Here is a 27,951-nt window from a genome sequence, read left to right as displayed (position 1 = left end):
GAACGGCTGAACCGATTTGGCTTAAAATTGGTGGGGATGTAGCATAGAAGCAGGGTAAGGACATAGGATCTACCTCTTTATGCTAAAATTCAATACAACTCATAAATACAAAAATTATATTTCAAATCATAAGCATTTGTTCAAAATTTATGTAAGAATCATTTGAAAATTTTAGTAATTCAAAAATAGAAAGAAATACATAAGTAAAAGTTTTCACATCCAAACATGCTTAGTATATGGGTTATACTGATTTTGCTCCTTACCCAGGTAGTTTTTTTTTTTTTTAAGACGAACCCGTCCGATATACAGTCAAACCTGTATAAGCGAGAGTTCAAGGGAGCACAATTTTATTCTCGATTATATAGGTTTCTCACTAACCCGAGTGCGATAAATTAACAACAAATAAAATCTATTGAGAAGAAAACAATACAAAATCAATGATAAGAAGTTCCACGAAATTAAGAATGGGTAATAAAATAGCAGATGTTAAATTTGTTATTTGTTTTGTCATTTGTTACTGTATATATGTATCTTCTATGTATGTATGTATTTTTATTGTAGCTATAGTTCCTCATATATAATATTCATAAATAAATAAAGCTCGACTGTCGCTTATAGAGGTATAGATAAGTAGCAGTCTCACTTACGGAGGTCTATGAGGCAAAAACGACTCTCTCTTATAGAGGTTTTTGTTTCTCACTGTTAGAGGTTTAGGAAGCTTAAAATGACGGGTCCTAGCTATTACTCTCACTTATAGAGTTTTCTCACTAATCCAGTTCTCACATATCCAGGTTTGACTGTATTTAATATCACAACAAAAAATGGCATTGAAATTTTCATCGTCAAGGCACTGCAGATACTTTGCTGGATTATTGGTCAAGGACGCAAATGCATTCATAACAAACCAAACGCGATATCTAACATAAAGATATAGCGGAATAATTGGAGTGTTGATAAAAAGGTTTATTATAATTTTAGATATACAGAAATCCTTTCGATTCTTTGCAATATACATTGAAGTATGTATATGTGTACAAATATTTTCTGTTATGTCGAAAAGGTCGATTTGCTTTGAGTACTCAATGTGCGATGCCATAAAATACCTCTGATCTGTAGGAATTTAAAGATAAAAAATCAGGATTGTAGTGTATTTTCTATGGAAAAATTTTACATGCCTCGGTCCAGTTCTTAATGTTAATATTTAGGGCTAAACTTTTCAGGGAATTTTTTTTTTGGGGTATTTCCAAGGAAATTTCGTGACGGGACTGAAAAAAATTAATAGTTAAAAAAAAACACCCTAATGTATATAAAAAGGGGGAAAGTATATGTAGTTAAAATTAATTTCGAAAATTCATAGTAAGTGAGTATTGTAATACATTTGGAATAGATGATGTTTTTGGTAATATAAAAATGGTAAATATTTTACATAATAAAAAAAAAATTTATACTTTATTCAATTATTATCTAATTCACTTTATTAATATATTTCTTAAAATATTTGATTTTAGATTTATAAAGTCACTTGACGCAACAAGTGCCAAAATGATTTGCATAACATTTTTTTGTTTGAATTATTCAATTAATTCAAACATTATGACAGAAAATAGCAAAAAAGAAAAAAAAAACAACAAACACATGCGGGAGATGTAGCACATGAAAATTTTCATTAGCTCCGCTGAGCTACCGCTATCAATTTTTTGCTACCGCTACGCCAGAGCATAGGGCAGAATTTAATTTCTTGCTCCCGCTCCAGCTATAGTTTTTTACCTAACAAAACTCGGAGCAGAGTCGAGCACATACTTTGCATTGTTATGCTAAGGCTATGCTATGGCTCCCAACAAAGTGAGAGCGGTAGCGATAGCATAGCAATAGTTTTAGAAATTTTGCTGCTACGGAGTAGTAAATGAGAACCCTGCATATGATGACAAGGCATATATGCCGAAGCATAGAATATGAAGAGACTAATACACTCTCAACGAAGAATTTCGTTTTACTTTTCGTTTATATTTTATTCCATTTTGACAGCGAAAAATGTGTACAAAATACATCTCTCACACAGAGAACATAACCAAATTTTTTATGTTCTTGTCTCACATGCCCAAGAATATGAAGAGACATAAATATACATACATATGTATGCATGCACCTCATGATGCTCCCAACAACAGCATTGTCATATTTTCATGCTTCAATTTTTCTTTCAACTTGGGAATCGCAATGTGTGCAAATATGTATGCTTTTGCGTTTTGCCGTCGGCATTTCCATATTGACATGTAAACGTAATTATGATATGAGTATATTTTGTATGAATGCATGCATAGTAATATTTATAGTCAATTTGGACTTGCATATTTAATAATTTTCTTTGATTTTTTCATAATATACTATTCCAATAAATATTTTTGTATTTTATTTTATTTCCTACTATTAGAAATAAAATTTATCACAGCAATATATACATATGTATGTATATATGCATGTATGTACATCTTCTATCATATTAATCTTATGTCTCTCTACATGCTTATATCATAATCTTACTATGTATGCATACGCATGTGCGCATTCAGAAATTCAAATCATGATTTTATCACTTATCAATATAATGTATTACATGCGCGCGCATTGATCTGCATGTCCATACATTCATATATACTTATATGTACATATATTTGCATACATTGCCGAACAAATAATGCACAAGCATACAAACATACATATGCGTACACATGTGAATATGTCACCAACAATAAATTGAAGCATTGTTCTACAAAAACAACAATTGTCTAAATAGCAGAAGCATCACAAGTCAATATGGCAGCCGAATTGGCGAAGGCCAAATGTAGTAAATTTTACAACAAAAACGATTTCATTCATAAACGCAGGCGCATATGCCACAAGCGACCTCGCTTCATTCATAAAAACAGACGCCGTAACATCTCCCCGAGCATGCCTTTGCCAACAAGTCGTCTTTTCGCGACGATGGCAAAAGCTAAAAATCATAAATTGAACAACTTTCTGATGCTTCTTCACAGAAAGAAGTGACAAAAGTGGCAACATAGCCGTTGTCGAATTCCAATATTTGTCTAAAATATTTTTCCGTGACTCGCAAAAATCTGCGTCGATATGTATGTACGCGCATACATCGTCATACATATTTACGCTGGTTTGTAGGCGGAGCTGTACAGCGGCAAGGGAAGCGGTGACAATTGGCGTTTATTTTTTTCGGCACAGCTTGGATTTTCTATCATCATACAAGTGCTGAACACAATGAGCGCGACAGACTGCAAGCGACATTTGTCAAATATTAGAATACACACGTTCTTAGGGATACATTTATTGAGGCAGCTTTACAACTATATAACTGTGTCCATAAGAACGTGTGTATTCGCGCTCAATGTGTTCAGCACTTGACTCTTTGACAAAACGCCAGTTTCGGCCATTGGTTGACCGTGACAACGGAGATGCGAAAGATGCCTGCGGCACTTGCTATTATGAATGTATGTACATACATATGTATGTGGCTCGCATTTGCTTTCGTAAACATACAGACAAATGTGCCAAAGAAATAATACATACATAATAATACATATGTGTATGCCATAGAAGTTCTATTGCTACGAATATGGAAATGACAACGAAATAATGCGAATATGCATATTTCATGAAGGACATTAATTTTTTTTGAAGAAATCAAAGGAATGAATGGAAGTGGGTATATGAGCACATTTAAGTTCATTTTATAATAGTCGAAATTAATATAATTTGGAAATAATAATTTATTTAAAATTATTTTTTATTTAGTTTTATCACATAAAATGTTTACCATTTTTCGGAAAACAATGATTGTTATAACACAAAGTAATCACGCATATGTGACAATGGTTCATATAATTCAATATAAGCATGCATAAGTGAAGAGAGTGAGAAAAAAACTCGAACAGAGTTGCGCAACACAACCCAGCGGGATATGGTAGACATTGGTAAGCGAGCAAGGTAAACGATGTAGCATGATTGTATCGCTTACTCCGACCGATGAAAATTAACACGGCGATGTCCTACGAAAAGTAACAGATCACCCCTTTCGCTTACCATAGTAAACGAAGAATTCTTCGATGCCACAGTTAACGATGAATTCTTCGATGCCATAGTTAACGAAGAATTCTTCGATGCCATAGTTAACAAAGAATTCCATCATGCCACAGTTAAATTCGATACAATCGTTATAAAGGTTTTATTTTTTGCGAAATGCACTTAAAAATTGTTATAACAAAATGTGTTTAACTGAACTGAATTATTACAAATTGAAATAGTTTAAAAAACGTTAAATACATATTATATATGTATAGTATATATAAAATGATCAAAGGTTGAAAACAGCAGGTTTTAAAAAACGTTAAATATATATACAGGCGGGTAACTAGCGGAAAGAACCGGGATGCTGCGAAAGCGGAGATGTTGGTCGAACGACGTCGTAACGAAGAAAGCTGCGCGAGATCATTTCTCGTTCCTTTTTGTTCGAATTGGTATGCTGCTTTTAATTTTGTGGCTGAGCCTCTTTTCGTTTTTTATCCAAGCAACGAGACTTGAAGAAACGGCCTTTGGCGAGTTTGATACTTTTTTGAATTTGGTGTATATACTCCGACTCGGTGAAACCTTCAACTTTCACACATTCTACAAAAAAAAGTTGAAAGAGTATGTTTTTAGATGTCTTTTTGAGAACATTCTTTTATTTTTTATTCTAAGTTTAAACACAAAAAAATAAACAAAATTTTTAATTAAAATAGTAGCTCACCTGATCACGACCAACTTTTTGCTTGATGATTTGACGAAATAATGAAAAAATTTACTTATAAATTTTATTCCATCAATTTGTATTTGTCGTTTTTCATGTACTTACTTGATTTGTAAATATGAACACAGTAGAATTTTGCCGTATAGCTTACTTTTATGCATTACCAGGTATCGAAGAATTCTACATCGAATTTTCTTCGAAGTATTCTTCAAAGAAAAATGTAAGCGGTGAACCATTATCCCGCTGGGAAATTGCTCGTGTGAAGGTAATGAGCGACAGCAAAAGAGAATCGCCCGAGAATTAGCAACAAAAAGTCACATATTTTGTATATTTTTCTATAAAGCAATTCTCTTTATTTATTCTCAGTCATTTTACATATATTTCTGCCACTGCACGTGCTCAATTCTGCTAAATAGCCAGAGCACGGCGAATTCCTTACACAAATTCTATCGGCTCTGTTAGCCGCGCAATCGAACCATCATACAGATTTCGATTTGCATCTTCTCTATACTTAACCAGAGAACTTAAAACATAGAGAAGGTGCAAATTGAATTCTGTATGATGTTCGATTGGACGGCTAACAGAGCTTATAAGATTGAAGCAGAGAACTTAAAACATAGAGAAGGTGCAAATTGAATTCTGTATGATGTTCGATTGGACGGTTAACAGAGCTTATAAAATTGCGACACGGAATTTCACCATTCTCGCTGCTATTTAGCAGAATTGAGCATGTACAATGGCAAATTCTCACACAACCTAATCAATAAAGATTAGGTCTTTTTCACCGGCTTTTTTCAAAGCTTGGCTCACGTGTTCATACTACTTACTAAATTAATAAATACTAAAACTAACTAACAATAACTAATACTAAACCTACTACTACTACTACAAACTATTTACAACTTAATTCTACCCTGAAAAAAATAAAAAGAACATTATTAGTTTTTGAAGAATCTGAAATGAGAAGAGAGAAATGCATTTTAGTTATTAATGAAAAGTATTTATATTGTATTTGTATTTCATATAAATATGTATGTATTTCTTTTACCTTTTATAACACGGAAGTTGCTAGAAAAATTAAATATGGCCTACAATCAACTTATGTTACCAGTTTCTTTAGTTTCTCTCTTTTATTGTAATATCTCGCCCTAACTTCATTTTTGTAAGACTCTTCCTGCTGCTGTGCCAGCCATTTCGCGTTTTTAAACAGTAAAACTGTTATTAAAAAATCTAAAAATTGGTGCCTATGCTCGAGGCAATCTCCAGCCTCGCTGTACCACTCTGGGTATTTTTGTTCGGTAATTGTAGTAATCTGGGCTAAAATCATCGATTTTATACCCACTCTGCAAGAATTTTCCTTAAACAAATCTTTATAGAGGCTCATTTGAAGGCGGCTTATCTCGAAGACTCTATCATTGGGATTAACCAGCCTTAGGTCATCCGCGCTTTTATAATTTTTAGACCTTATAAGGGCTTCCGATGAGGCTTGTAGAGAGGTATCACTCTTCCTCATTAAATATGCACATTTTTCGCATTTTAATCTGCAGAAAACCTTCTGGTATATTGCATATCCAGTATAATAGCGACGAACCTGTATTTCTGCTGGTTTTTCGGTCTGAGCAAAGTGCTCATCTGGAACATATATTTGTTCCACGGCAAGTTGCTCAGACGGTTTTAAATTTTCTTTAAGGTCGTCTTCCTGGCCAATATTCCAATCAAGGTTTTCATCGTCGTCTTCTTCGCAATTGCTGCCTGTTTGCGAGAAGTTGCGTCGCAATATATGCATGGATACTAACCTTGCAACAATATATTGCATCTCGTGTGCTGATGGATGATTATTACATCCTAAATTTGCCCGTATCCTATAAAAAAAGTTTTCCAGTGCGTCCTGGTTCATTCTCCCTAAGAGTATAAAGGATACATTCGAATATTCTTCGAATATATCGCCGCTCAATGCAATCATTGCATTTATTGTTAATATAAACGAATCGAGGCATATTATTTGGCTTTTGGGCTTTTTCATATTCCTTATGTACTGAATGTGATCTTTTAATCTATTAATTTTTTCAATACAACCTCTTTTTATTGGTCGTCTTCGCTCATTTGGATTGCAAAGCGTCTTGCAATCCAATTCGTCGAAAAGATCATCCATTCTTTTCACCAGCAGTTGGGTTGCTTTGGCGCATTTTTTTACGTGCTCATCGGAGCCAAACAAATTTTCCTTTATAGCCATATCAATTGCCGCGGCGACCGAATTGCTAAATACTTGTGTCGCTCTTGACACTGACATTTTTTCTAAATTTCCGGGGTACACATGCGAATAGGTTAATTTAGGGCACATTTTAAAATTAACGTTCGCCTGGTCTATGGCATATATTTTACGCACAACTTTAAAACTTGTCAGCCCATCTTGCGTTTCAACGTCATACTTTAAGTACATATTGCGCATGCATTTTATTAAATGGCAATAGTTAAACATCATATATATTTTTCTTTCATTATGAAAGAAATATGGCTTTTCTGGTGTAGCGCCTACCAGTTGCCTCAATTTGACATTTTGTGCACCTTGGTCGCACACTATTGACTTGATTTTAAGTCCGATTTCTTCTGAGGCATTTATATTGCTCTTGAGCATATTCAACAAATTCTCACTTTTGACGCCATCTTTTGCCACATAATAGGAAATCACATATTTCCATTTTGCGACTATGCCTTTCAACATAAAGAAGCAGCACTTATTGCCGATCACGCTTTCCCGGTGACCTTCTCCATTATCGACGAAGCCATCAATCACATCTCGTACTTTGTTGTACGTCAGATCTTTTCTGATTGAGACTTCGTCGAAAATTAGTTGGCATATGCGTTCTTCTGGTTTAAACTCTTGAACAATTTTTTTTAAATTGTTCAAGACTTTTTCGTCGATACCGGAGCAGACATACCGGATCGGACGCCAACGCAAAAGTGTTTTTTTGTGGGGCAATGCAAACCCCAAATCGTCGCGCATGAAATTATATGCCTTAGTCGACATATAATTGATGTTTAAAGCCATTGATTTCTCCTTTTCATCGTAGGAGTTTTTTTCTTTAAAATCATCTTTGCGAATGTTATCGCATGTTCATTAGCATCGCCTGTTATTATGACGTTTTTTTCCAGAGCTTGACATTTTTTTGTCAACAGGAAAACTTTCCGTTTTAGCTCTTTAATCTTTTTCATTTGCCTCAAAGAATTACTTTGAAAACCCCTAGCTACTCGAGCGTAATGCTCGTGGTCGCGAACAGTGATATTCTCACTATCTTCGCACTTCATTTCTATTTCATGAAGGCGGGAATATTTTTCGAATTCTTGAAATGATATGTCATTTGGATTTCCCATCTCTTCAAATGACATATCATTTGGTGTTGTACACTCGGTTTTTAAAACATCATATGTTTGTACAACCGGCGGCAAAACCCACTGTGGCGATTGCTGACTAGTTTCGTCAACTTCAAATTTTAAATTTAGCACAGGAAGAGCTTCATTCAAAATGCGCCTTGACGAGATATCTTTATTGTGAAAATGTCTTTCACATATATATAAATGTTTTTTCAGTGGTAACTGAAGATTGCAGGCCTTAACCCAATTATTTCTAGCAACTTCCGTTTTAGGAAACGTAATAAGTTTTGCTCCACCGGCACAGTTGCTAACGCAGCAACTTTTGTACTGGCGCACCGGTTGAAATAATTGCGTTGGGGCCTCATCTAAAAAAATTGTAAATAAATATAAAGATAAATATAAAATATATATAATAAATACTAAATTTCAATATAAGTGTATGTACATACATATATGTAATATTAAATATTATATGCACCCACAGGAAATTTAATTAAGCACACACACGTAACAGCCAAAAATAAACAATTAAAAATAAAAACCAAACAACGATATTGGCTACTTGGGCATACATCGCAGTTATATCTTGAAAATAAATTACTATTATATACATAAACCTATACTAAAACCTATATGGACATACGGTGTTCAACTTTGGGGCACTGCTTGTAATACAAATATTGAAATTCTACAAAGATACCAATCGAAAAGTCTAAGATTAATTACAAACGCGCCTTGGTTCATAACAAATAAAGCCATTCTTTATTCAGTTCTGAATATACCTTTTGTTAAAGATGAAATTAAAAGATTTAGTCCAGCATATTTGCACAGGATAAGTTATTATTATTGTTATATTTAGAATATATTCTTATTTTGTAAAGGTCACAGACTTGAACGCTCACAAAACGATTATTTTTATGTCTAAATGCTGGCTGGGCAAATTATCAAAACACACACACGCACGCACTTGTATGTGCACCCGCAAATCATCAAACACACTCATGCACTTGTAAGGGCACCCACAAGCAAATATTACACTCAAATAAACACCCCCAAGATAAAAAAAGAACTACACTTACCCAGATGCAATGTAGGTACTGCATTCCTTTTAAGCATTTTTGGGCCAATTGCCTCTTTTTGAAAATGTTTCTCACAAATGAATGAGTTGCTGGCTGGAACGTGGTCAGTGGGAGAAATTTTTAGATTCTCCTTCCACTTTTCAGCCAACTCACATTCATTTGGGAAACTAAATAAACGTAGTACCCCACCGCTGGTACTCTCACACCCGCGCACGCGACACTTACGAACTTTCGGCATTTTATTTCGATTTTTAAAAATAACACGACTGAGAAAAAATCCGTCCGCACTTCACAAAATCACCAACTTTATGAAAATTGGCGCAATTACTGACACTTCAATTTTATGTTAAGTTTAAAACATATTTACATATGAATACATAATATATTTTATTTTGGCGCAATTATCGACACTTGTCAATTGGGCCAATATACTTAAAAGTAGGAGAAAGAAGGATGGTTACTTTCATTTGTGTGTGAAGCTCAATACTTATTTATGTACATACATATGATATACATATACAAAGAACATGTAAGAAGAAGATTTTTACAGGTTCCCTGGTAAGTGATATGTAAATAGATATTTATTTGATTTTGGCGCAATTATTGACACTTGTCTTAATATACAAAATTGGGCCAAAACGAAACAAAGAAATACATAATTACTTTTACATGTCAATATGAAAATGCCGACGGCAAAACGCAAAGGCATACATTGCACATACATACAAGCAATTCCTTGATTGAACGCAAAAATTGAAGTATGAGAAATAGAAATGCCGACGGCAAAACGAAATTCCTTACATTCGTACATTGCGTATGAAAGGAATTCCCTGGTTGAAAGCTAACATGAATCATGAAAATATCATAATGATGTTAGGTAAAGCTTTTATTTATTTAAAATGAATTATTATAAAATAAAATTAAATTGACAAATAATGAATAAAAGTTCTATATACATACATATTTCCATACATTCATACATACCTTTCCTATGGAATATCAAATATACTATTTTTCTTCAATATTCTCTGTTTGGGAGTATCACCATGGGCATGCATACATATGTATATTTATGTCTCTTCATATTCTTCGGCATGTGAGACAAGAACATAAAAAATTTGTTTATGTGCTCTATGTGAGAGGTGTATTTTGTACACATTTTTCGCTGTCAAAATGGAATAAAATATAAACGAAAAGCAAAACGAAATTCTTCTTTCTGTCTCTTCATATTCTCTGCTTGGGCATATATGCCATGCCATTATATGCCGAAAATACATATATTTACTTCTTTTCATATTCTCTGTTTGAGTATGTGAGAGAACTGTTAAAAATGTTAACATTAACATCGTGAATTCTGAAGTTGTGAGGTGAATTCCTTACTCCAATCTTATAAATTGTTCGACATCGAACCTGCACCTTCTCTATGTTTTAAGTTCTCTGACTTAACGTTCTCTGGTCAAACCAAGATATTTCGCTGAGGTGGAGCATTTCCAATATGTAAGGGGATATACGTAGCACTTTTGTTAGTGAAGTTTATATGTATAGACTTCAACTCGTTTAGAGCAATGTTCCATTTTTGTGTCCATTTTACAATTTGGTTGATTGAAGACTGCATTCTGTTCGACAACTCAGATTGATTTTTACCGGTAGTAATGATGCAGGTACCATCTGCACATGTGGCGATTGTGCAGAATGGGACGCATCTAAGATCTAAGCAAGCGTTTATTATCGATGTAAGTTTTTCTTACATCAGAAGTCGGCAAGTCGAAGCCGGGAGCTTTTTTGGCTTTTTTTTTGATATTTTCTACTTCTTTAATTGATGCTGGTTGGATTTCTCCAACGTATTGCGATCCTTCCAGCTGCGGTAAAGTTCCATGGAACACAAAGGGACTAAACGTTTTAGTTAGTTTCTCTGAAAAAACTTCCGCTATTTATTCGTCGCTTTTGGCCCAAAATCTGTTTCTTCGCATTTTTACAGCTTTCCAAAGGAAATAATCCGAATGTTTGTTTGGCTTTAATTTCTCAATATAATTGGAAATATTTTTATTTGTAAATAACTTTATTTTTGTACTGAGAACCTTAGTTAAATTGTTCAATTCTGATTTGTATTGAGGAAAACGCGTAATTTGCCATTTTTTACGTAGTTTTCTCTTTTTATTTATGAGATCTAAAATGTCTGATGGATATTTAGTATAAAAGCTTTTTTGTTTAGGTTTTTCCAAGCCGATTCTTGAATATTTTTCGTAAATATATGAACTTCATCTTCTAAAATATCTTGAGTTGTTATATTTACTTTAACATCAATATTTTTGTCGACCATAATTTTGAAATACTCCCAATCCGTATGTCTATTAGAAAGATAAGGCGGAGTGTCGATTTCTTTTGATGGCCATTTAGGGTTAGATATAATGGCGAGTGGTAAGAATTTAAGTCCAATCCATTTTCCATGGCAATGAAGGTCTTGGATATTTGTCGAGTGATGTCAGGTAGTTTTCTTGTGTCGGGAGGCCAGTATGTCGGCTTGCCAGTAGACATGAAGTCGCATCCAGTGCCCATATCAGCTTTAAATAGCTCTCTTCCCTTCGGTGTCGTAACTCTTGAATCCCATTGGGAGTGTTTTGCGTTAAAATCACCACCCATTATGAAGTTCCCGTGGTATTTTAGTATAAGTTCTGTGTACAAGTCCATTGTAATACTGTGTCTAGGTGGGCTATATATTGCGGTAATACTCATTTTTCCGAAACTAGTTTCAACCGAAATGGTCGTGGTTTGGTATTCTGGGATACTTATATTAATTTCTTCGTAGTGGGGAATATTATCTCTGATAATTATGGCACTCCCCCCTCTCGCATTGTTATTTGGGTGGTTCGAGCAATACGTCTTGTAGTTTTTGAATTTAACGAAAGTCTCATTTGTAAAATGGGTTTTTGATATAAGGCAAATATCAATTTTTTCAACATAGAGGGATGTCTCTAATTCTTTGCTACGTTTGAGTAAGCCATTTGCATCCCATGTCATAACTTTTACCGGTTTCATTTTGCGCGTTACTTTCTTTTTGCTCTAGTTAAGTAAGTCGTTCGTGGGTAAGTTTATTTTGCTCTTCTAGCTTTGTTTGGTTTGAATACATATGCTGGCAAATGAGGGGTTTCCAGATTGCTGACTTATATTAGTAACTTCCTTCTGAGGAGCAGTATAAGCGGTTGTACTTAAGCGTTTTGGTTGTTGGTTATGCTCTTTATTTTTTTCGGTCACGCTTCTAATTTTTTAAAATTCTTTTGCCACTTCACATCCCCTATAGTTCGCAGGGTCGCAGGTTTTGTACAGTTAAGAGTAGTATGATTTCCGGCGCACTTCACAGACCTTGGTGGTTTACAACAATAATTCCTGGTGTGACCGAATACCTGACAGGACTTATATTGCGGCACAAGATTCGATGGCTTGATAGGCTCGAGTTTGACGACAGAATTTAAAATATGCTTAATTTCGTAAATTTTCTTGATGTTGTATGTAATGGATTTTTTGTGTTATATTGAAGTTTATTTATGACCTTCGAAACTTTAAAACCTTGCTTCTGAAGATCTGTGACAATGCTTTCAGGCTCAGATGAGTGAGGAAGGTCTTTTACCATTACGAGTATATCATGCGACTGCTTGTCCTCGTACAAGTACCAAGAAATTTGCGATTCGTTTAATTTCCTTGTGAGTATTCTGTAATCTGAACTATCTGCAAGGTTTATTTGACATGAACTTGGGCCAGTGAGCTTAAGTGTGTAAGTATTTCTTAGCTTCCGCAGTTATCAAGGAACGCATCAAAGGTCCGATGACTTATTTTTATAGCTTTTTTATCTTCTGCTGTGTTTTCCGGACTCAGAGACTTCAGCGTTACATCCGGTGAAGAATCTGCTTTGCGTTTTTTACTTTCCCTACTTTTTTTCTTTTTTAATAGCCAATTTGTTTCATTTTCCAGCTCTTCTTCGTCTATTTCTGCTACAAAAGTCGATTTTGATGGAGAAGAAGACGTTTCGTTAGTATATTTGTTTAGCGATTTCCCCAAGTTTTCATTTTTGAGTTTAAGTGTCGCATTTTTATTTTTCAATTCATTGTTTGATGTTTCTATTTTCTATAGTTTAAAATTTCCAAACGTTTATGTGATAAATTGAATATGGTTTTTAGATATTAATGTAAATTATTTCGATTAAATTGATGTGCCGCGTGGTGTCAGCGATATAAGGACATCCGGTGAATCAGCCTGCAAATTTTCGCAGCCTGGATTGCACGTAAATTAAAATAAATTGAGGAACACACTTAGCTGTTGACCGTACACTTTAACATACAACTCGTATTCAAATGAGTTATCGTTGTTATAGATCCCTAAACCTATTCGAGTCAAATTTAATTTATAAAAATCGATCTGTTTTTCATTTAGAATATTTTGAAAACAATATGTTATATGTTTTGGTATCGTCTTCTACTATCTAATCTCATCTCTCTCATTTCTATTAAATTTCTTTGAAGTAATGGATTTTAACTTTTACATTAATAATTATGTGGAAATATTTTTTTACTACTTTTTTACTACGCTGAGATATGGTATATTGTTAAAAGTTAAAGTTTCTCTAACATAAGGTTAACCGTCATTAGAGCTCGGGTGTCATTTTCGTCATTGTATAAATGTTTTTTAAGTTTTCTTTGATAAATTTTGACTTTTCTTTGTGTCTTATAATTCTATAATTACTAATAAAACCTTCGCCTCTGGTTTCTAAATAGGTTTCCTTTTTGGTGTCGTGTTTTGAAATAATTTTCAATTTTGCTTCTTCTATCGGTTTTTAGTTATTTTATGCTCGATTTTGTAATTCTGAACATTTAAAGGTGTAGCTTTTATTGTGGTGTGATACGAATTATTGTAGAACATACGGCTTTACACATTTGGGTTATGATTGGATCTTTTGGATCTTATGCTGCTCTGCAGCGTTAACATCTTTAAATTTTAGCATTTGGTTCTCAAATTTTTAAATGAACTAAATTTATTTCGTTACTATCACAATTTTTCTTCTGCAATCACTTAAGAGCTTAAATATCTGTTTTTAGAACGAACTGCTTCCGTATAAATAAGTTCTGTAATACTTTACAGCCCACATTATCGCTAACAACTGTTGAGTAGTTTTTTTCGTGAGTGTTTAATGTTCCCGAACCGTATAAAATTAGATGTCCATCTTGTGTGAGAACTGCTACAATAGTTACTAGCGTCAGTTATTAATTTAAACCTTTTGTTAAAAACAGGATATCTTAAAATGGGAGGATTTGTAATAATGTCTTTTAACTTTTCGAACACAGTTATATTACTTTAAATTTATTTATTTATTTATTATTATTAAGGGTAATTTTTGCATATTTTTTTTGATAGGCGACCATCGGGTAAATTCTTTTAGAAAAGTCATTTATGAATTTCAATTATTTTTGCGAAGTGGGTGACTTTATATTCGTATGGCTTCAATCTTATTTGGGTTTGGTTTTATCCCTTCAAGGGTTGATAAATTACTTAGAAAGTCTGTTTATTTTTTTCAGAAAATGCATCTTGGATTACCTTAAATTTTGAAATTTTTTAAATATTTTCTAAGTGCTCTGACAAAGAGGTACTAAAGATCAAGATGCAATCTAAATAAACAACGCATATTTTATTTATAAAATTTCGAAAAACTGAATTTGTGAGACGTTGGAATGTCGATGGAGCAATTTGGAAACCAAATGGCATTCTTAAGAATTTATAATGCCCTAACGGTGTAAAAATTGCAGTTTCCTTAATGTCATTTTCATCCACCAGTTCCTAATTCCTTCCTAATTTATCCATGATAACATCGATGTTGGTTATGGGAAATTTATCACTAACGGTAATTTCGTTTAACTTTCGGTAATTGATCTCAATGCGCCATTTATTATTTCCGGATTTATCTGCTGTTTTGGGATTTACCCACAAAGGAGTGTTGTAAGCAGAATTGTTTTCTGTAATTATATTATATTATTTTCTAATATTTCATTTATTTGTTTCTTACATCTTCGAATAGATATGTCTATAATCTGTCTTAATAATTAACTTCGTGTTTAAAGAAAGTTTATTTCTTTCATGTCACTGAATTTCATTGCGCAAATTTCCTGCTTTTTATAGGGACTAGCTCTTTCAAATGTATTATATTTCCTAATATATAATAACATACATTTTTTAGAAGGGCATTTATATACATTTTGAAAGAAAACATTGTCATATAATATTTTGTAGTAAAAGCCGTAGTCTTTTAAATATTTTCCATATAATGGAAATAATGGACGCATTTTATCATTTGAGAAGTCGATTTTCAGCAGAAATTAAATTCATTGCTCTAATAAAAATTTGTTTGTTTACATTTTTTCCTTTTTGTAGTGTCTAAATCAGCTGTGATAATGTAATAGATTTCTAATGCTGCCAAGTAGATGGCGCAAAATCAGAGTCGCACAGAGAGATTTAGCGTGGATCAGTTTCAAATCACTCCGATGAAGTGGTTTTGAACTGTCATTTTTGTATGGCGAAATCTTGATAAATTTATAAGATTAGTGGGACAAACCACTCAACAGCCGAAATCGTGCGATTAAGTGTCGGTCTGAATATGGTATTAGCCACAGGCAGTTATCAACATTGTATTGGAAAGGACTTCAATATAAATATGGCCCAATCGACATTTTGTGTTGTATTAGATGAAGTACTCAACATTCTTGAGTACAGGCTATGTTGAATATGGATTTCCATTGATTTGACCGCCAGCGGGGAATTAGAAGCAAAAACATATTTGTTTGGAAAATCAAAAATTCCTGGTGTGGCAATGGCAGTTGATGGAACGCACGTAAAGATAATGGCACCGTCAAGAGATACTCATCGGAAAGGATTCTCAAGTGTGAATGTTATGGTGGTTAGGCTTTTTCAAAATTAACTTTTCACTCAGTATTCCATATACATATGTATGTATGTATATGTTTTTCGTACGACCACAAGATGCAAATACGATACGTTTGTGCTAAGTATCCCGGCAGTAGTCATGATTCTCACATATGGGATATGAGTGATTTGAATTTGTTGGTTGGTTTTTTTTGGTGTGTTTTTGTTTCTTCTCTCTAAATTACACATTTAAAACATAATTTAATGCGTTCTCAGGTATTCTTTTACATAAATACTTACAAATGCTCCATTTTTGTCAATTTACGCAGTTCAGTGGTCAACGGATAGATTTCGACAAATATTTTCGATTTTGCGGTTTCAATGATTTCGAAATTAGCGCCATCTGTTAGCTACGGAATGTATTTTATCGAGTTGGCCAGAGTTCAACCAGAGAACATAAAACATAGAGAAGGTGCAAATTGAATTCTGTATGATGATCGATTGGACGGCTAACAGAACTTATAAGATTGTTGTTAGAAATACTGAAGACATTTACATACATATGTACTTATATACAACGCAATATTCGTAACTGTAAAATCCCGTTGCCTGCGAGCAATAAGTTTCTCTTATATATGTACATATATGTGCACATTAGAATTTATCAGTCAGTCTGAAATAAACTGTACAACCAATAGGTTATGGGCCCAGGCTAGCCTTGAAAAAAATCGTGTGGCAAAAACATTTGAATATACTTAGTACAAGTGAAAAAGTTTGCGTATGAGATTTTGTGTGCGGTGTTAAGCGTTAATTTTGATTTGCAAAAAATTAATTTTCAGTTTTTGTTACGCTCGAGCAAAATTAAACGAAAAAAACTAAAAAACTAAGAACTTAAAGTGATTAAGTGAAATTTCGTGTTAGAAGGCAAAATGAATTCCGTTATGCACTCTATTGAAAAGCTGGACGACACCAATTACAGCGCGTGGGTCGTACAGATGAAAAGTGTGGTCATACATGCAGAGCTATGGGGCGTAGTTTGCGGTCGTATCGTAAAAAACAAGGAAGATACTGTGTTTGATGCACAGTGTGCACAGTCTGATCTGACTGATATAATGAAATGGCACAATAGGTTTGGACATTCGAACTTTGGTAGTCTAAACAAAATGATTAATAAAAAACTGGTGCATGGTTTAGAAACATCAAAAGTTTACAGTAATTTAAATGATCATATACTATGTGAAACCTGTGCAAAGTGTAAAATATGCGTAAAACCATTTCCAAAGAAAACTAAAAATCGCTCGAAAGACGTATTGGATCTGGTGCATACAGACATTTGTGGACCAATGAATAAATCCTCACAAGGAGGAGCGCGGTATTTTGTAACATTCATCGATGATAAATCGCGATACACGTATGTAAGTTTCTTGAAATCTCGGGACGAAGTTTTGGAAAAATTTAAAGTGTTTAAGGCGTTCGCTGAGAAGCAGACTGGAAAAAAAATAAAGTGTCTGAGAAGCGACAACGGTCGGGAGTATTTGAGTGACGCGTTTGGCCTGCTCCTGACAAGCAATGGCATTAAAAGACAGCTTACTGTACCGCACACACCTCAACAAAATGGTGTAGCTGAGCGCGCGAACAGAACATTGGTTGAGATGGCGCGCAGTATGATTCTACACGCTGGTCTGGATTAGGGCTTCTGGGCAGAAGCTATTAACACGGCTGCATACCTAAGAAACCGTTCGGAAACATCTGCTTTAAAGGACATGACACCATTCGAGTCGTGGTCTGGCAAAAAGCCAACAGTGAACCATCTGAGAGAATTCGGGATCAAAGCTATAGTTCTGAACAAGAAGCATAGCAGGAAGTTTCTCCCGAAAGGCGAGGCACGTGTGATGGTTGGCTACTCAGAGTCAGCAAAGGCATACTGTTTATACGATCCGAGTACAGGAAAAACAGTAAACAGTAACTTCGGCCTTAAGTTCTGATCATGCCAGTCAGTGGAAGGCATCGATGCAGACGGAGATGGACAGCCTAAAGGCCAATAAAACGTGGTCATTGGTGGTTCTTCCTGAGGGCGGAAAGGCGATCGGTTGTAAATGGGTTTTTGCAGTAAAGCGTGACAAGCATGGCAACATCGCTCGTTTTAAGTCTCGTCTAGTGGCCAAAGGCTGTGGCCAGAGATTCGGTGTCAACTATACTGAAACGTTCTCTCCTGTGGCACGGTATTCAACAATACGTCTAGCAATTGCCATAGCGGTTGAGAAAGGTATGTATATGCACCAAATAGATGTGTCATCTGCTTACCTCAACAGTGAACTGCGAGATGTGGTGTACATGAGACAACCCGAGGGATTTGAAGACAAAGAAAATCCTGGGAGTGTGTTCAAGCTTCAGAAATCTTTATACGGCCTAAAGCAAAGTGGTCGTGAATGGAACACAAAACTGAATCAAGTGCTCCTGAACATTGGACTCGTTTCATGTGCTAGTGAACCGTGTCTGTACACACTCCGTAGTAGCAAGGACTTCAGCATGGTCATTGTCTATGTTGACGACTTGATTGTTGCCAGCACATCTATGAAAGTACTCAACAAAGTGAAGGCGTCAATAGCAAACGTATTCGATGGCGGTCAGCTGAAGCATTTCCTTGGTATGGAAATAGAAAGAGAAGGAGTAACTGGCAACGTTTCTGTTGGTCACAAACAATATATTGGGAATCTACTACACGAGTATGGTCTGAGTGACTGCAAGCCGAATGTCATTCCGTTGAGCGCAGGATTCCAGGTTAAGTGTGACAATGATGAGTGTCCGCGAGCGAACCAGTTATGATATCAATCCCTGATAGGTTCGCTGATTTATCTAGCCATAACAACCCGGCCAGATATTTTACATTCTGTTACGAAGCTTTCATAACGTAGTGCAAATCCTCATAAGGAACATGAAGTGGGTGCCAAGCAAGTTTTGCGATACCTTAAGGGCACTGCTGAGCTGGGTCTGCATTACCAACGAACTGGAAAACCCATCGAACGTTATGTTGATGCTGATTGGGCTGGAGATTGCATAGATCGAAAATCGTATAGCGACTGGTCATTTCTTGCAGCGGGAGCAGTGATCTCATGGGAATCGAAGAAACAGGGCGTTGTGGCCTTAAGCAGCACTGAAGCGGAGTACATAGCTTTGTCAACGGCTGCTAAAGAAGCGGCGTATATCCGCAAACTCATGAACGAGATGGGTTTGAGTGATGGTCATGCAACAAAAATATTCAAAAAGATTCGAAGTACCATGCGCGTATGGTATATATTAAAATGAAAAATGTTAACTTTTAATTGTCTAATGACATATTGCGTTGAGAAGGAGTGTTAGAAATACTGAAGACATTTACATACATATGTAGTTATATACAACGCAATATTCGTAACTGTAAAATCCCGTTGCCTGCGAGCAATAAGTTTCTCTTATATATGTACATATATGTGCACATTAGAATTTATCAGTCAGTCTGAAATAAACTGTACAACCACTAATTGTAATACGGAATTTCACCATTCTCGCTGCTATTTAGCAGAAATGAGCACGTTCTCTGGCAGAAATAAATGTAAAACGACTGAATTCATGGGATAATGAATAAAGAGAAATGCTTTGAAGAAAAATATACAAAGTCACACAAAGAATGTAAAGGAGCATTCTCTGAGTCACATATGCGTGATTATCTTGTATGATAGAACCATTTTTTTTTTTCAGAGAAATGGTAAAAACTTTAAATACCAATTCTATGGCATACGCACGCATGCTTTCGAAGCATAATACATACATACATATGTATTTACTTACAAATATTCATACGCCTGTGAAAAATATTAGAGCTAAGTAGCTAAAAACAAAACGCACAAAACATCAAATGTATATGTACACATGTACATATGTATGTACATTAGACCTGTCCTTAAAATTCAAATTCAATTTTAAACGAGCTCATTATTTTGAATTTTGGTTAGCAAGCAGTTGCAGCAATGTGTTTTGATTTCGCATGAGTTCTTGCATTGTGTTCTGCATGAATGTTATGAAGTTCATCATGCTATGTTGCATTGACGCTATCATTGCTTCGATATTCGATTGATTACCTGATTGAACGTGGGGCTGCCGTTCTTGCGGCTCAATAGGACTCGCTGTTGCTGTTGTTGTGGGTTTTCCTAGGCCTGATTTTAGGACGTTTGCAAACGATACGCCCGTGACTGTTTTGGATGGAGCTGTCAGCGGATTCACATTGGAGAACACAAACTTCGGTACATTATGATTGCGTTCGGAGACTACACATTGGTTGATCCGATGTTTTAGCTCCTTGTAGACTGGACATCCTCTGTAGTTTGCAGTGTGGTTTTCACCGCAGTTTCCATACTTTTTTGCATTTGGGTCTTTTTTGTTTGACGTGCAAGTGGAAGAATCATGTAACTCTCCACAAGCTACACATACTGCGCGAAGTGTGTAGTAAGACCTGGTGTGACCATACTCTTGGCAATTTGTGCATTGTACAGGCCCATTTCTTTTATGCGGTTCCTCCACAGAGATCCTACGATGTAGCAAATATTGTAGTTTGTAAATGGGGTGCACACAATTTTTTCCAAGTTGTTTGTTTTCTGTTTCTATCTCAACTTTGAACATAGGCTGTGGGATTTTCTTTTTATTAAAAATATACCTTTAATAACAACTTGCAGGCCCTTCTCACTTTTAAGCTGATAAGTGTAGAATTTAATCTTTTTCTCATTTAGGTATTTTGACAACGTACGAAAGTTCTGTTCGGAGTATACATATTTGAACTTTCGTGTCTCGAATGTTTCCCTTCGACAGCGGAACTATATGAAAGTTATTATTGCCGATAAGTTCAGTAAATATTTTAACGAGAGCGCCAGAGTTTTCCTCTCATACGTATATTGGCGGTGGTTTAGTGTTAGTGACCTTTGTAAGACTTTCAGGAGTTTTGTTACTCTCACCGTCAACGTTGTCACTTAAAAGCGCAAATCGATTTGTGCTTGATGGCTCAGATGCATTTCCACGGTTTATTTTTTGCTTAGCGTTTGTTGAGTTTTGCGGACTAAGCTTACGCTTGATGGTAATGTATCGATCCATTCCGGTCTGTATAGCCACTTTTTTAGGTGTTTGGGTTTTCTTATCTTGCGCTTTGCTTTTGTTGCCGGAGTCAGAGCATGCACCGACCTTAACTTGTACAACATCATCAGGCATAACGAGCTCTGAAGTTGGAATCGTTGACATTGAGGAAGATCGGACTTTTAAATTTGTAGTGGGTTGAAGGGTGGACGATGAGTTTGATTTTACGCTTTCACTGTCACTCTGAGACCTGATCGAAAAGTATGCATTGTTGCGCTGGACGGAGAGCCGGCGTGCATCTTGTTCTCGTTGTCTCTGGGCACGGATATCGCTTTGGCTCATGATGTTATCATTTAGTATGTTTTTTTTATATTTTTTTTTTTTTATTTATTTTTGTATATTTTTTATATTTTTTATTTTATTTGTTTACTTTTTTATTTTTATTTTTTTTTATTATTATATTAAGAAACACTTTACGTGCAGTGTTTGTTTATGTTTAACGTTCACAGATTACGTTAAGTTATATGAACTGCCTTATCAACTGCTTTACCGACTGTAAATGTAGAAATGATCCTGCCCACTTACAACTCTGCGTAGACAGATGGTTTGCCGTGTGACAGAAACAGCTGATAAGCACTTCAAATATGCGAAGGAGAATTTTTCCGCAAAAATTAATTGAGTGTTTTTTTTTTTTTTGTTTTATAATTGTAAGTTTTTACAATCAAACATGTATGGATTCCAAACACCAATGCACCAAGCAAATTGTTGCACACGAGGTGCCAACGATGATGAGGATCTCCAGCGAATCTGCCTGCAAGCTTTCACAGCCTGGAATTCACGTAAGTTAACACAAATTGAGGAGCACACTCGATTGTTGACCGTACACTTTGACCGTTGTAAATCAAAACAACTTGAAGGAGGAACTGCTTTTCTTCTGCTTTATTTGTAAGAATAGTATTGAAATCCTTTATAAATTTAATACCTCTTTCCGCTGTATCATTAGTAACAATCAATTTGTGGCATATTGTGCGACCATTGGAATTCCTCGTTTGTTTCCCAAGACTCTGGATCCAAATGCAAAAAGTTGGTTGACAACTTGTACTTCATAAAAAATGTTAAAGTTCTTTTGGATACAAATTCGCTTAAATCCGAATTGCGTATGTCACTTAATTTTTTTATTTTGCGATTGTTTTGTAGTTTATTAGTTGGCTCTTCTGATTTTAAATGTTTTACCATTTTTTTCTTAACATCTACAGAAACATTGAAATCAAAGAAAGCCATTGGGAAGTTTTCCTCTGACAAATACCACATGTGTTGTTGCATTTTTCTCAGCAATTCCGAAGAAATACTTGGGTTCACTATTTCATAATTAATACATTCTTTTACAAAGTTTAAATCATGCAGGGGAGAGGCAATTGCATTAGAGCATTTGTACCAAGCTTTTATATGTATATAAACGCACTAAAAAAACGCAAATGTGACTTAAACCTTTTAATTCAGCTTTACTCAAGTGAAATTGATCACGAAAAAGATATATTTTCAAGGAATATATTCCCTTTGACATCCAACGTGCATGACTTGTAACTCCGGGTGTTTTAAATTTACCACCATTGTCACCAAGAAATGTAAGTACTAGACGTAAAAATTCTTCGTAGTCAGCACGAACAAAAGCTTTTGTAATTGTGAATGACAAAATAGTTTGATGTCATTGCAGACTTATATGAGATTTTATATCTTCACAGTCGAGCCCACTCTTAAATGATGAAGTGTCAATATTTGGCCAGGCTTTGGCGAATCTCTCGAAAATTGAGACTTCTGGTGCTTGAGTCACTTTGAAATGCAGGTCGAATACACTACGCAAGTATATTTCAAGAATGTGGTGACGGCATGGTAACGTCAACAAATTTCTTCCTAACATGCGTTGCAATTGAGCGCATGCTCCATTCATTGGACCAGTATTAGTGGACGTGGTGTCCAAAGACATGCCTTCTACGCGATCTAAAATATTCCATTTACTAAGTGTATCAAAAACGGCTGTAGCTATATTTTCACCAGTGGCAGATATAAGTTTTGGAGCGCCTAGAAATTTGGATTCGCCATTATAACTAACAAGCACTGCAATTCGCTCAACTTTTATTTTTCCAATTAGATCTGGCAATACTTTACCATCCCAGTGGACGACCATTGCTTGTGTATCACTTAGCTTCTTCTTCTTAATTGGCGTAGAAACCGCTTAAGCGATTATAGCCGAGTTAACAACAGCGCGCCAGTCGCTTCTTCTTCTCGCTACGTGGCGCCAATTGGATATTCCAAGCGAAGCCAGGTCCTTCTCCACTTGGTCCTTCCAACGGAGTGGAGGTCTTCCTCTTCCTCTGCTTCCCCCGGCGGGTACTGCGTCGAATATTTTCAGAGCTGGAGTGTTTTCGTCCATCCGGACAACATGACCTAGCCAGCGTAGCCGCTGTCTTTTAATTCGCTGAACTATGTCGATGTCGTCGTATATCTCGTACAGCTCATCGTTCCATCGAATGCGGTATTCGCCGTGGCTAACGCGCAAAGGACCATAAATCTTTCGCAGAACTTTTCTCTCGAAAACTCGCAACGTCGACTCATCCGTTGTTGACATCGTCCAAGACTCTGCACCATACAGCAGGACGGGAATTATGAGTGACTTATAGAGTTTGGTTTTTGTTTGTCGAGAGAGGACTTTGCTTCTCAATTGCCTACTCAGTCCGAAGTAGCACCTGTTGGCAAGAGTTATCCTGCGTTGGATTTCTAGGCTGACATTGTTGGTGGTGTTTACGCTGGTTCCAAGATAGACGAAATTATCTACGACTTCAAAGTTATGACTGTCAACAGTGACGTGAGTGCCAAGTCGCGAATGCGACGACTGTTTGTTTGATGACAGGAGATACTTCGTCTTGCCCTCGTTCACTACCAGACCCATTTTCTGTGCTTCCTTGTCCAGCCTGGAGAAAGCAGAACTAACGGCGCGGGTGTTGAGGCCGATGATATCAATATCATCGGCATACGCCAACAGCTGTACACTCTTATAGAAGATGGTACCTTCTCTATTTAGTTCTGCGGCTCGAACTATTTTCTCCAAAAGCAGGTTGAAAAAGTCGCACGATAGGGAATCGCCTTGTCTGAAACCTCGTTTGGTATCGAACGGCTCGGAGAGGTCCTTCCCGATCCTGACGGAGCTTTTGGTGTTACTCAACGTCAGTTTACACAGCCGTATTAGTTTTGCGGGGATACCAAATTCAGACATCGCGGCATAAAGGCAGCTCCTTTTCGTGCTGTCGAAAGCAGCTTTGAAATCGACGAAGAGGTGGTGTGTGTCGATTCTCTTTTCACGGGTCTTTTCCAAGATTTGGCGCATGGTGAATATCTGGTCGGTTGTTGATTTGCCAGGTCTGAAGCCACACTGACAAGGACCAGTCAGTTTGTTGACGGTGGGCTTTAATCACAATACGCTCGATAGAACCTTATATGCGATGTTGAGGAGGCTAATCCCACGGCGCAGATTGTGGGGTCTCCTTTTTTATGGATTGGGCATAGCACACTTAAATTCCAATCGTTGGGCATGCTTTCGTCCGACCATATTTTACAAAGAAGCTGATGCATGCACCTTATCAGTTCTTCGCCGCCGTGTTTGAATAGCTCGGCCGGCAATCCGTCGGCCCCTGCCGCTTTGTTGTTCTTCAGGCGGGCAATTGCTATTCGAACTTCTTCATGGTCGGGTAATGGAACGTCTGCTCCATCGTCATCGATTGGGGAATCGGGTTCTCCTTCTCCTGGTGTTGTGCGTTCACTGCCATTCAGCAGGCTGGAGAAGTGTTCCCTCCATAATTTAAGTATGCTCTGGGCATCAACTAGATCACCTTTGGGGGTTCTACAGGAATACGCTCCGGTCTTGAAACCTTCCGTAAGCCGCCGCATTTTTTCGTAGAATTTTCGAGCATTACCCCTGTCGGCCAGCTTATCAAGCTCTTCGTACTCACGCATTTCAGCCTCTTTCTTCTTCTGTCTACAAATGCGTCTCGCTTCCCTCTTCAACTCTCGGTATCTATCCCATCCCGCACGTGTAGTGGTCGATCGTAACGTTGCGAGGTAGGCAGCCTGTTTTCTCTCCGCTGCGACACGCAATCCTCGTCGTACCAGCTGTTCTTTTGCACTTTCCGAAAACCAATGGTTTCGGTTGCAGCTGTACGTAAGGAGTTTGAAATGATATGGTTATCTGTAGTACTAGATTCCAGCATAAGAAGATTCATCAAGCTACCTGGCTGTCTCCGGATCGAAAAACTACCAACCAGATCGATCATTTCGGAAGACACGTTCCAGTGTTTTAGATGTGCGTGCGCTCCGAGGTCCTAACATCGACTCGGACCACTATCTTGTTGCAGCTAAAATTCGCACCCGCCTCTGTGCAGCAAAAAACGCGCGTCAGCAAACATAAGGAACGTCGAGAAGCTGCAATCACAACAGACAGCCGAACGATTTTCTACTCGGCTTGCACTCCTGCTCTCTGAGAGCACTCGTCAACAACTCGGTATAAAGGGAACTTAGCTAGAATAGAATATTATTAGTATTTAAATAACCTATACGTATATTTTCAATCATGGTATACTTTGTCAATAAAACTCTCTTGAATCCTCTGTGTTTCTTTTCTGCGATGCTCTTCCCTCAGTCTAGGGAGAGTAGAACGATATGTGCATCGCCTTTCCATCGCTTACTTTGGCGCTATCAAGTGCTGAAAGCAATCGCGGTGTGATAAAATGTTTTCTTCCCCTGTTAATACAAGTTGAAGCAGTTTGTTTTGTATTTTTTTCACATTGGTTTCCGCTACTTCAGGCTCACTGTCACCAATATCTTCTTCATAGTCCATACCAAAATCGTCTTTGAGTTCGACTACACAATATCATTTTAAAATTGACCATTACCACTATAAATAAAATTAATTTCATTTGATAAACTTACGATTCACTTCCGACATTTGTTGATGTTTCCTTTTTCTAGGCATTTCTTTCTCAATGCGGTGATCTGCTCTGTTTTGTCGCCGATACAATACCATGTCAGCACCGGCCATGCTACCAGGGCGACCTTTTTGCCTTTGCAGAATCAAAAATTCCTTGTCTTCGCTAATACGCATGTTTTGTAAAGCATCTCTATGAGCAATGTCAAACAAATTATCCAATTCTGCAGAAAAGTCTTCAACAATTTTTTATATGAATAATCAATAAGAACAAAATATTATTAAATTTATTCTTTATATCGTGCTAGTTTAGACATATTAAAGCGTACATATTCATTTAATAAATACACTAAAAAAAAATTGATACTTGAATACATAAAACTTGTTTTTTCCTATAGGAAGACAATTTTTAATTTTAAAACGTTTCCGCGCCTTCCCATCATCCGATTGTCTCCAAATTTTTTTTAACATTTTTACATAAAAAGGAAAGAAATTAGCCCATTCTGTTAACTTAAAACACTATTTCAAAAATCTCCATATAACGTAGAACACCTCTAATGTACATATGTGCACCACCCTGCCAACCATGAGTGGGTACAAAACCAGATAATCAGTGGGTAACATGTGGGTAAACATGTGTATTTTGTCATAGGCCGCGTGAAGATTATACCCTGCTTTCCCCTCACACGTACGTATCATTGTATAAACCTACAAGTAATAAATCCTATAATTTACACCCATACATACGCAGGCGAAAGCTTATAGAATGACAGAAATTACATTAAGAATGCAATAGAATGAGGGAAGACGCAGGGCAAAAGCCCAGGCAGTTCGTTAGGGTTTCCAAAATATTCTACTACTAAAACGGTCAAATGTCTTAGAAATGGCACGAGTGTGTTGCCGTGTTATGCTATCCAATTTATTATTTTAAGTACGTTTTTGTTAAATTTTCAAATATATTTCGATTTTTAAAATTCATAAAGACTATATTTACCAAGTTATTATTAAAAATTTATTCATTGTATCGAAATATTGGTAAATCTTTTCTTTTTTATTAAAAATATGTGAAGAATATATCGATTTTTATTTAAATTATTACAAGAAGTTTTGCTTAGTATTGTATATATTATATGGGTGAAAATAGGCATCCTGGGGAACCGAACATCCAAAACATATCGGTCACGCAAATTATGTATGTAAACATGTCTACAAAAATTATGTTTATAAACATTGTATATTATGTTACACTTAAGTTGCCGACAACATTTTCCTATTTTCTTTAAGCTTTTTATTCTTATTACCATAACTGTTACGATGTTGACGATATTTTAATTTTCTCCACAAGTTTACAAGAGCATGTCGTCGACATTAAGCATATTCTTAACAAATTAAGATATTCAAACTTAAAAATTCAAATTAATAAGTGCAAATTTTTCGCAAAAGAAACTCCTTTCTTAGGCCACATACTCACCCCAGAAGGAGTGAAACCCAATCCGGCAAAAGTTGATTGAATTTTAAAGCTGCAACTACCAAAAAATGTGAAGCAGATCAAATCGTTTCTGAGTGTTACCGGATATTACAGAAAATTTATTCGCGACTACTCAAAGGTAGCTTACCCACTAATAAAATTTTTAAAAAAGGATGCTAAAGTCAATCCTAATGATCCCAGTTTCATCACTGCTTTCGAAAAACTTAAAACAATAATAACTGAATCTCCCGTACTCAAG

The 27,951-nt window shown here is 36.0% G+C and overlaps 1 protein-coding gene and 1 long non-coding RNA gene across 4 annotated transcripts in view; both read right to left on the bottom strand.

The window, feature by feature from the left end:
• Positions 1-5,318: 5,318 nt before the first annotated feature.
• Positions 5,319-7,257, bottom strand: LOC126765269 (uncharacterized). Of its 3 annotated transcripts, XR_007668329.1 has the most exons (3): positions 7,047-7,257; positions 5,844-6,268; positions 5,319-5,749 (listed from the first exon to the last, which is right to left on the bottom strand). XR_007668329.1 is itself a non-coding variant. In XM_050482973.1 (2 exons), the coding sequence occupies exons 1-2, from the start codon at positions 7,026-7,028 to the stop codon at positions 5,692-5,694; spliced, it is 1,098 nt and encodes a 365-aa protein (XP_050338930.1). In that variant the 5' UTR covers positions 7,029-7,040; the 3' UTR covers positions 5,319-5,691. The 3 variants fall into 3 exon arrangements, 1 of the variants encoding a protein (XP_050338930.1); XR_007668328.1 differs by lacking the exon at positions 7,047-7,257 and having other exon boundaries at positions 5,844-7,040; XM_050482973.1 differs by lacking the exon at positions 7,047-7,257 and having other exon boundaries at positions 5,319-5,709; positions 5,949-7,040.
• Positions 7,258-8,702: 1,445 nt separating this feature from the next.
• Positions 8,703-27,951, bottom strand: part of LOC126765501 (uncharacterized) — a 29,389-nt gene continuing 10,140 nt past the window's right edge. Inside the window, exon 2 of the long non-coding RNA XR_007668470.1 lies at positions 8,703-9,088. This is a non-coding gene — a long non-coding RNA (uncharacterized LOC126765501). The remainder of the gene's footprint in view (positions 9,089-27,951) is intronic.

Source organism: Bactrocera neohumeralis, unplaced genomic scaffold (genome assembly GCF_024586455.1).
Source record: "Bactrocera neohumeralis isolate Rockhampton unplaced genomic scaffold, APGP_CSIRO_Bneo_wtdbg2-racon-allhic-juicebox.fasta_v2 cluster10, whole genome shotgun sequence".
NCBI lineage: Eukaryota > Metazoa > Arthropoda > Insecta > Diptera > Tephritidae > Bactrocera > Bactrocera neohumeralis.
This window is presented reverse-complemented; position numbering and strand designations above follow the sequence as displayed.

Excerpts from the sequence above, each read along its gene's own strand:
- LOC126765269 (XM_050482973.1), bottom strand. The coding sequence starts at position 7,028 with ATGGCTATAAAGGAAAATTTGTTTGGCTCCGATGAGCACGTAAAAAAA.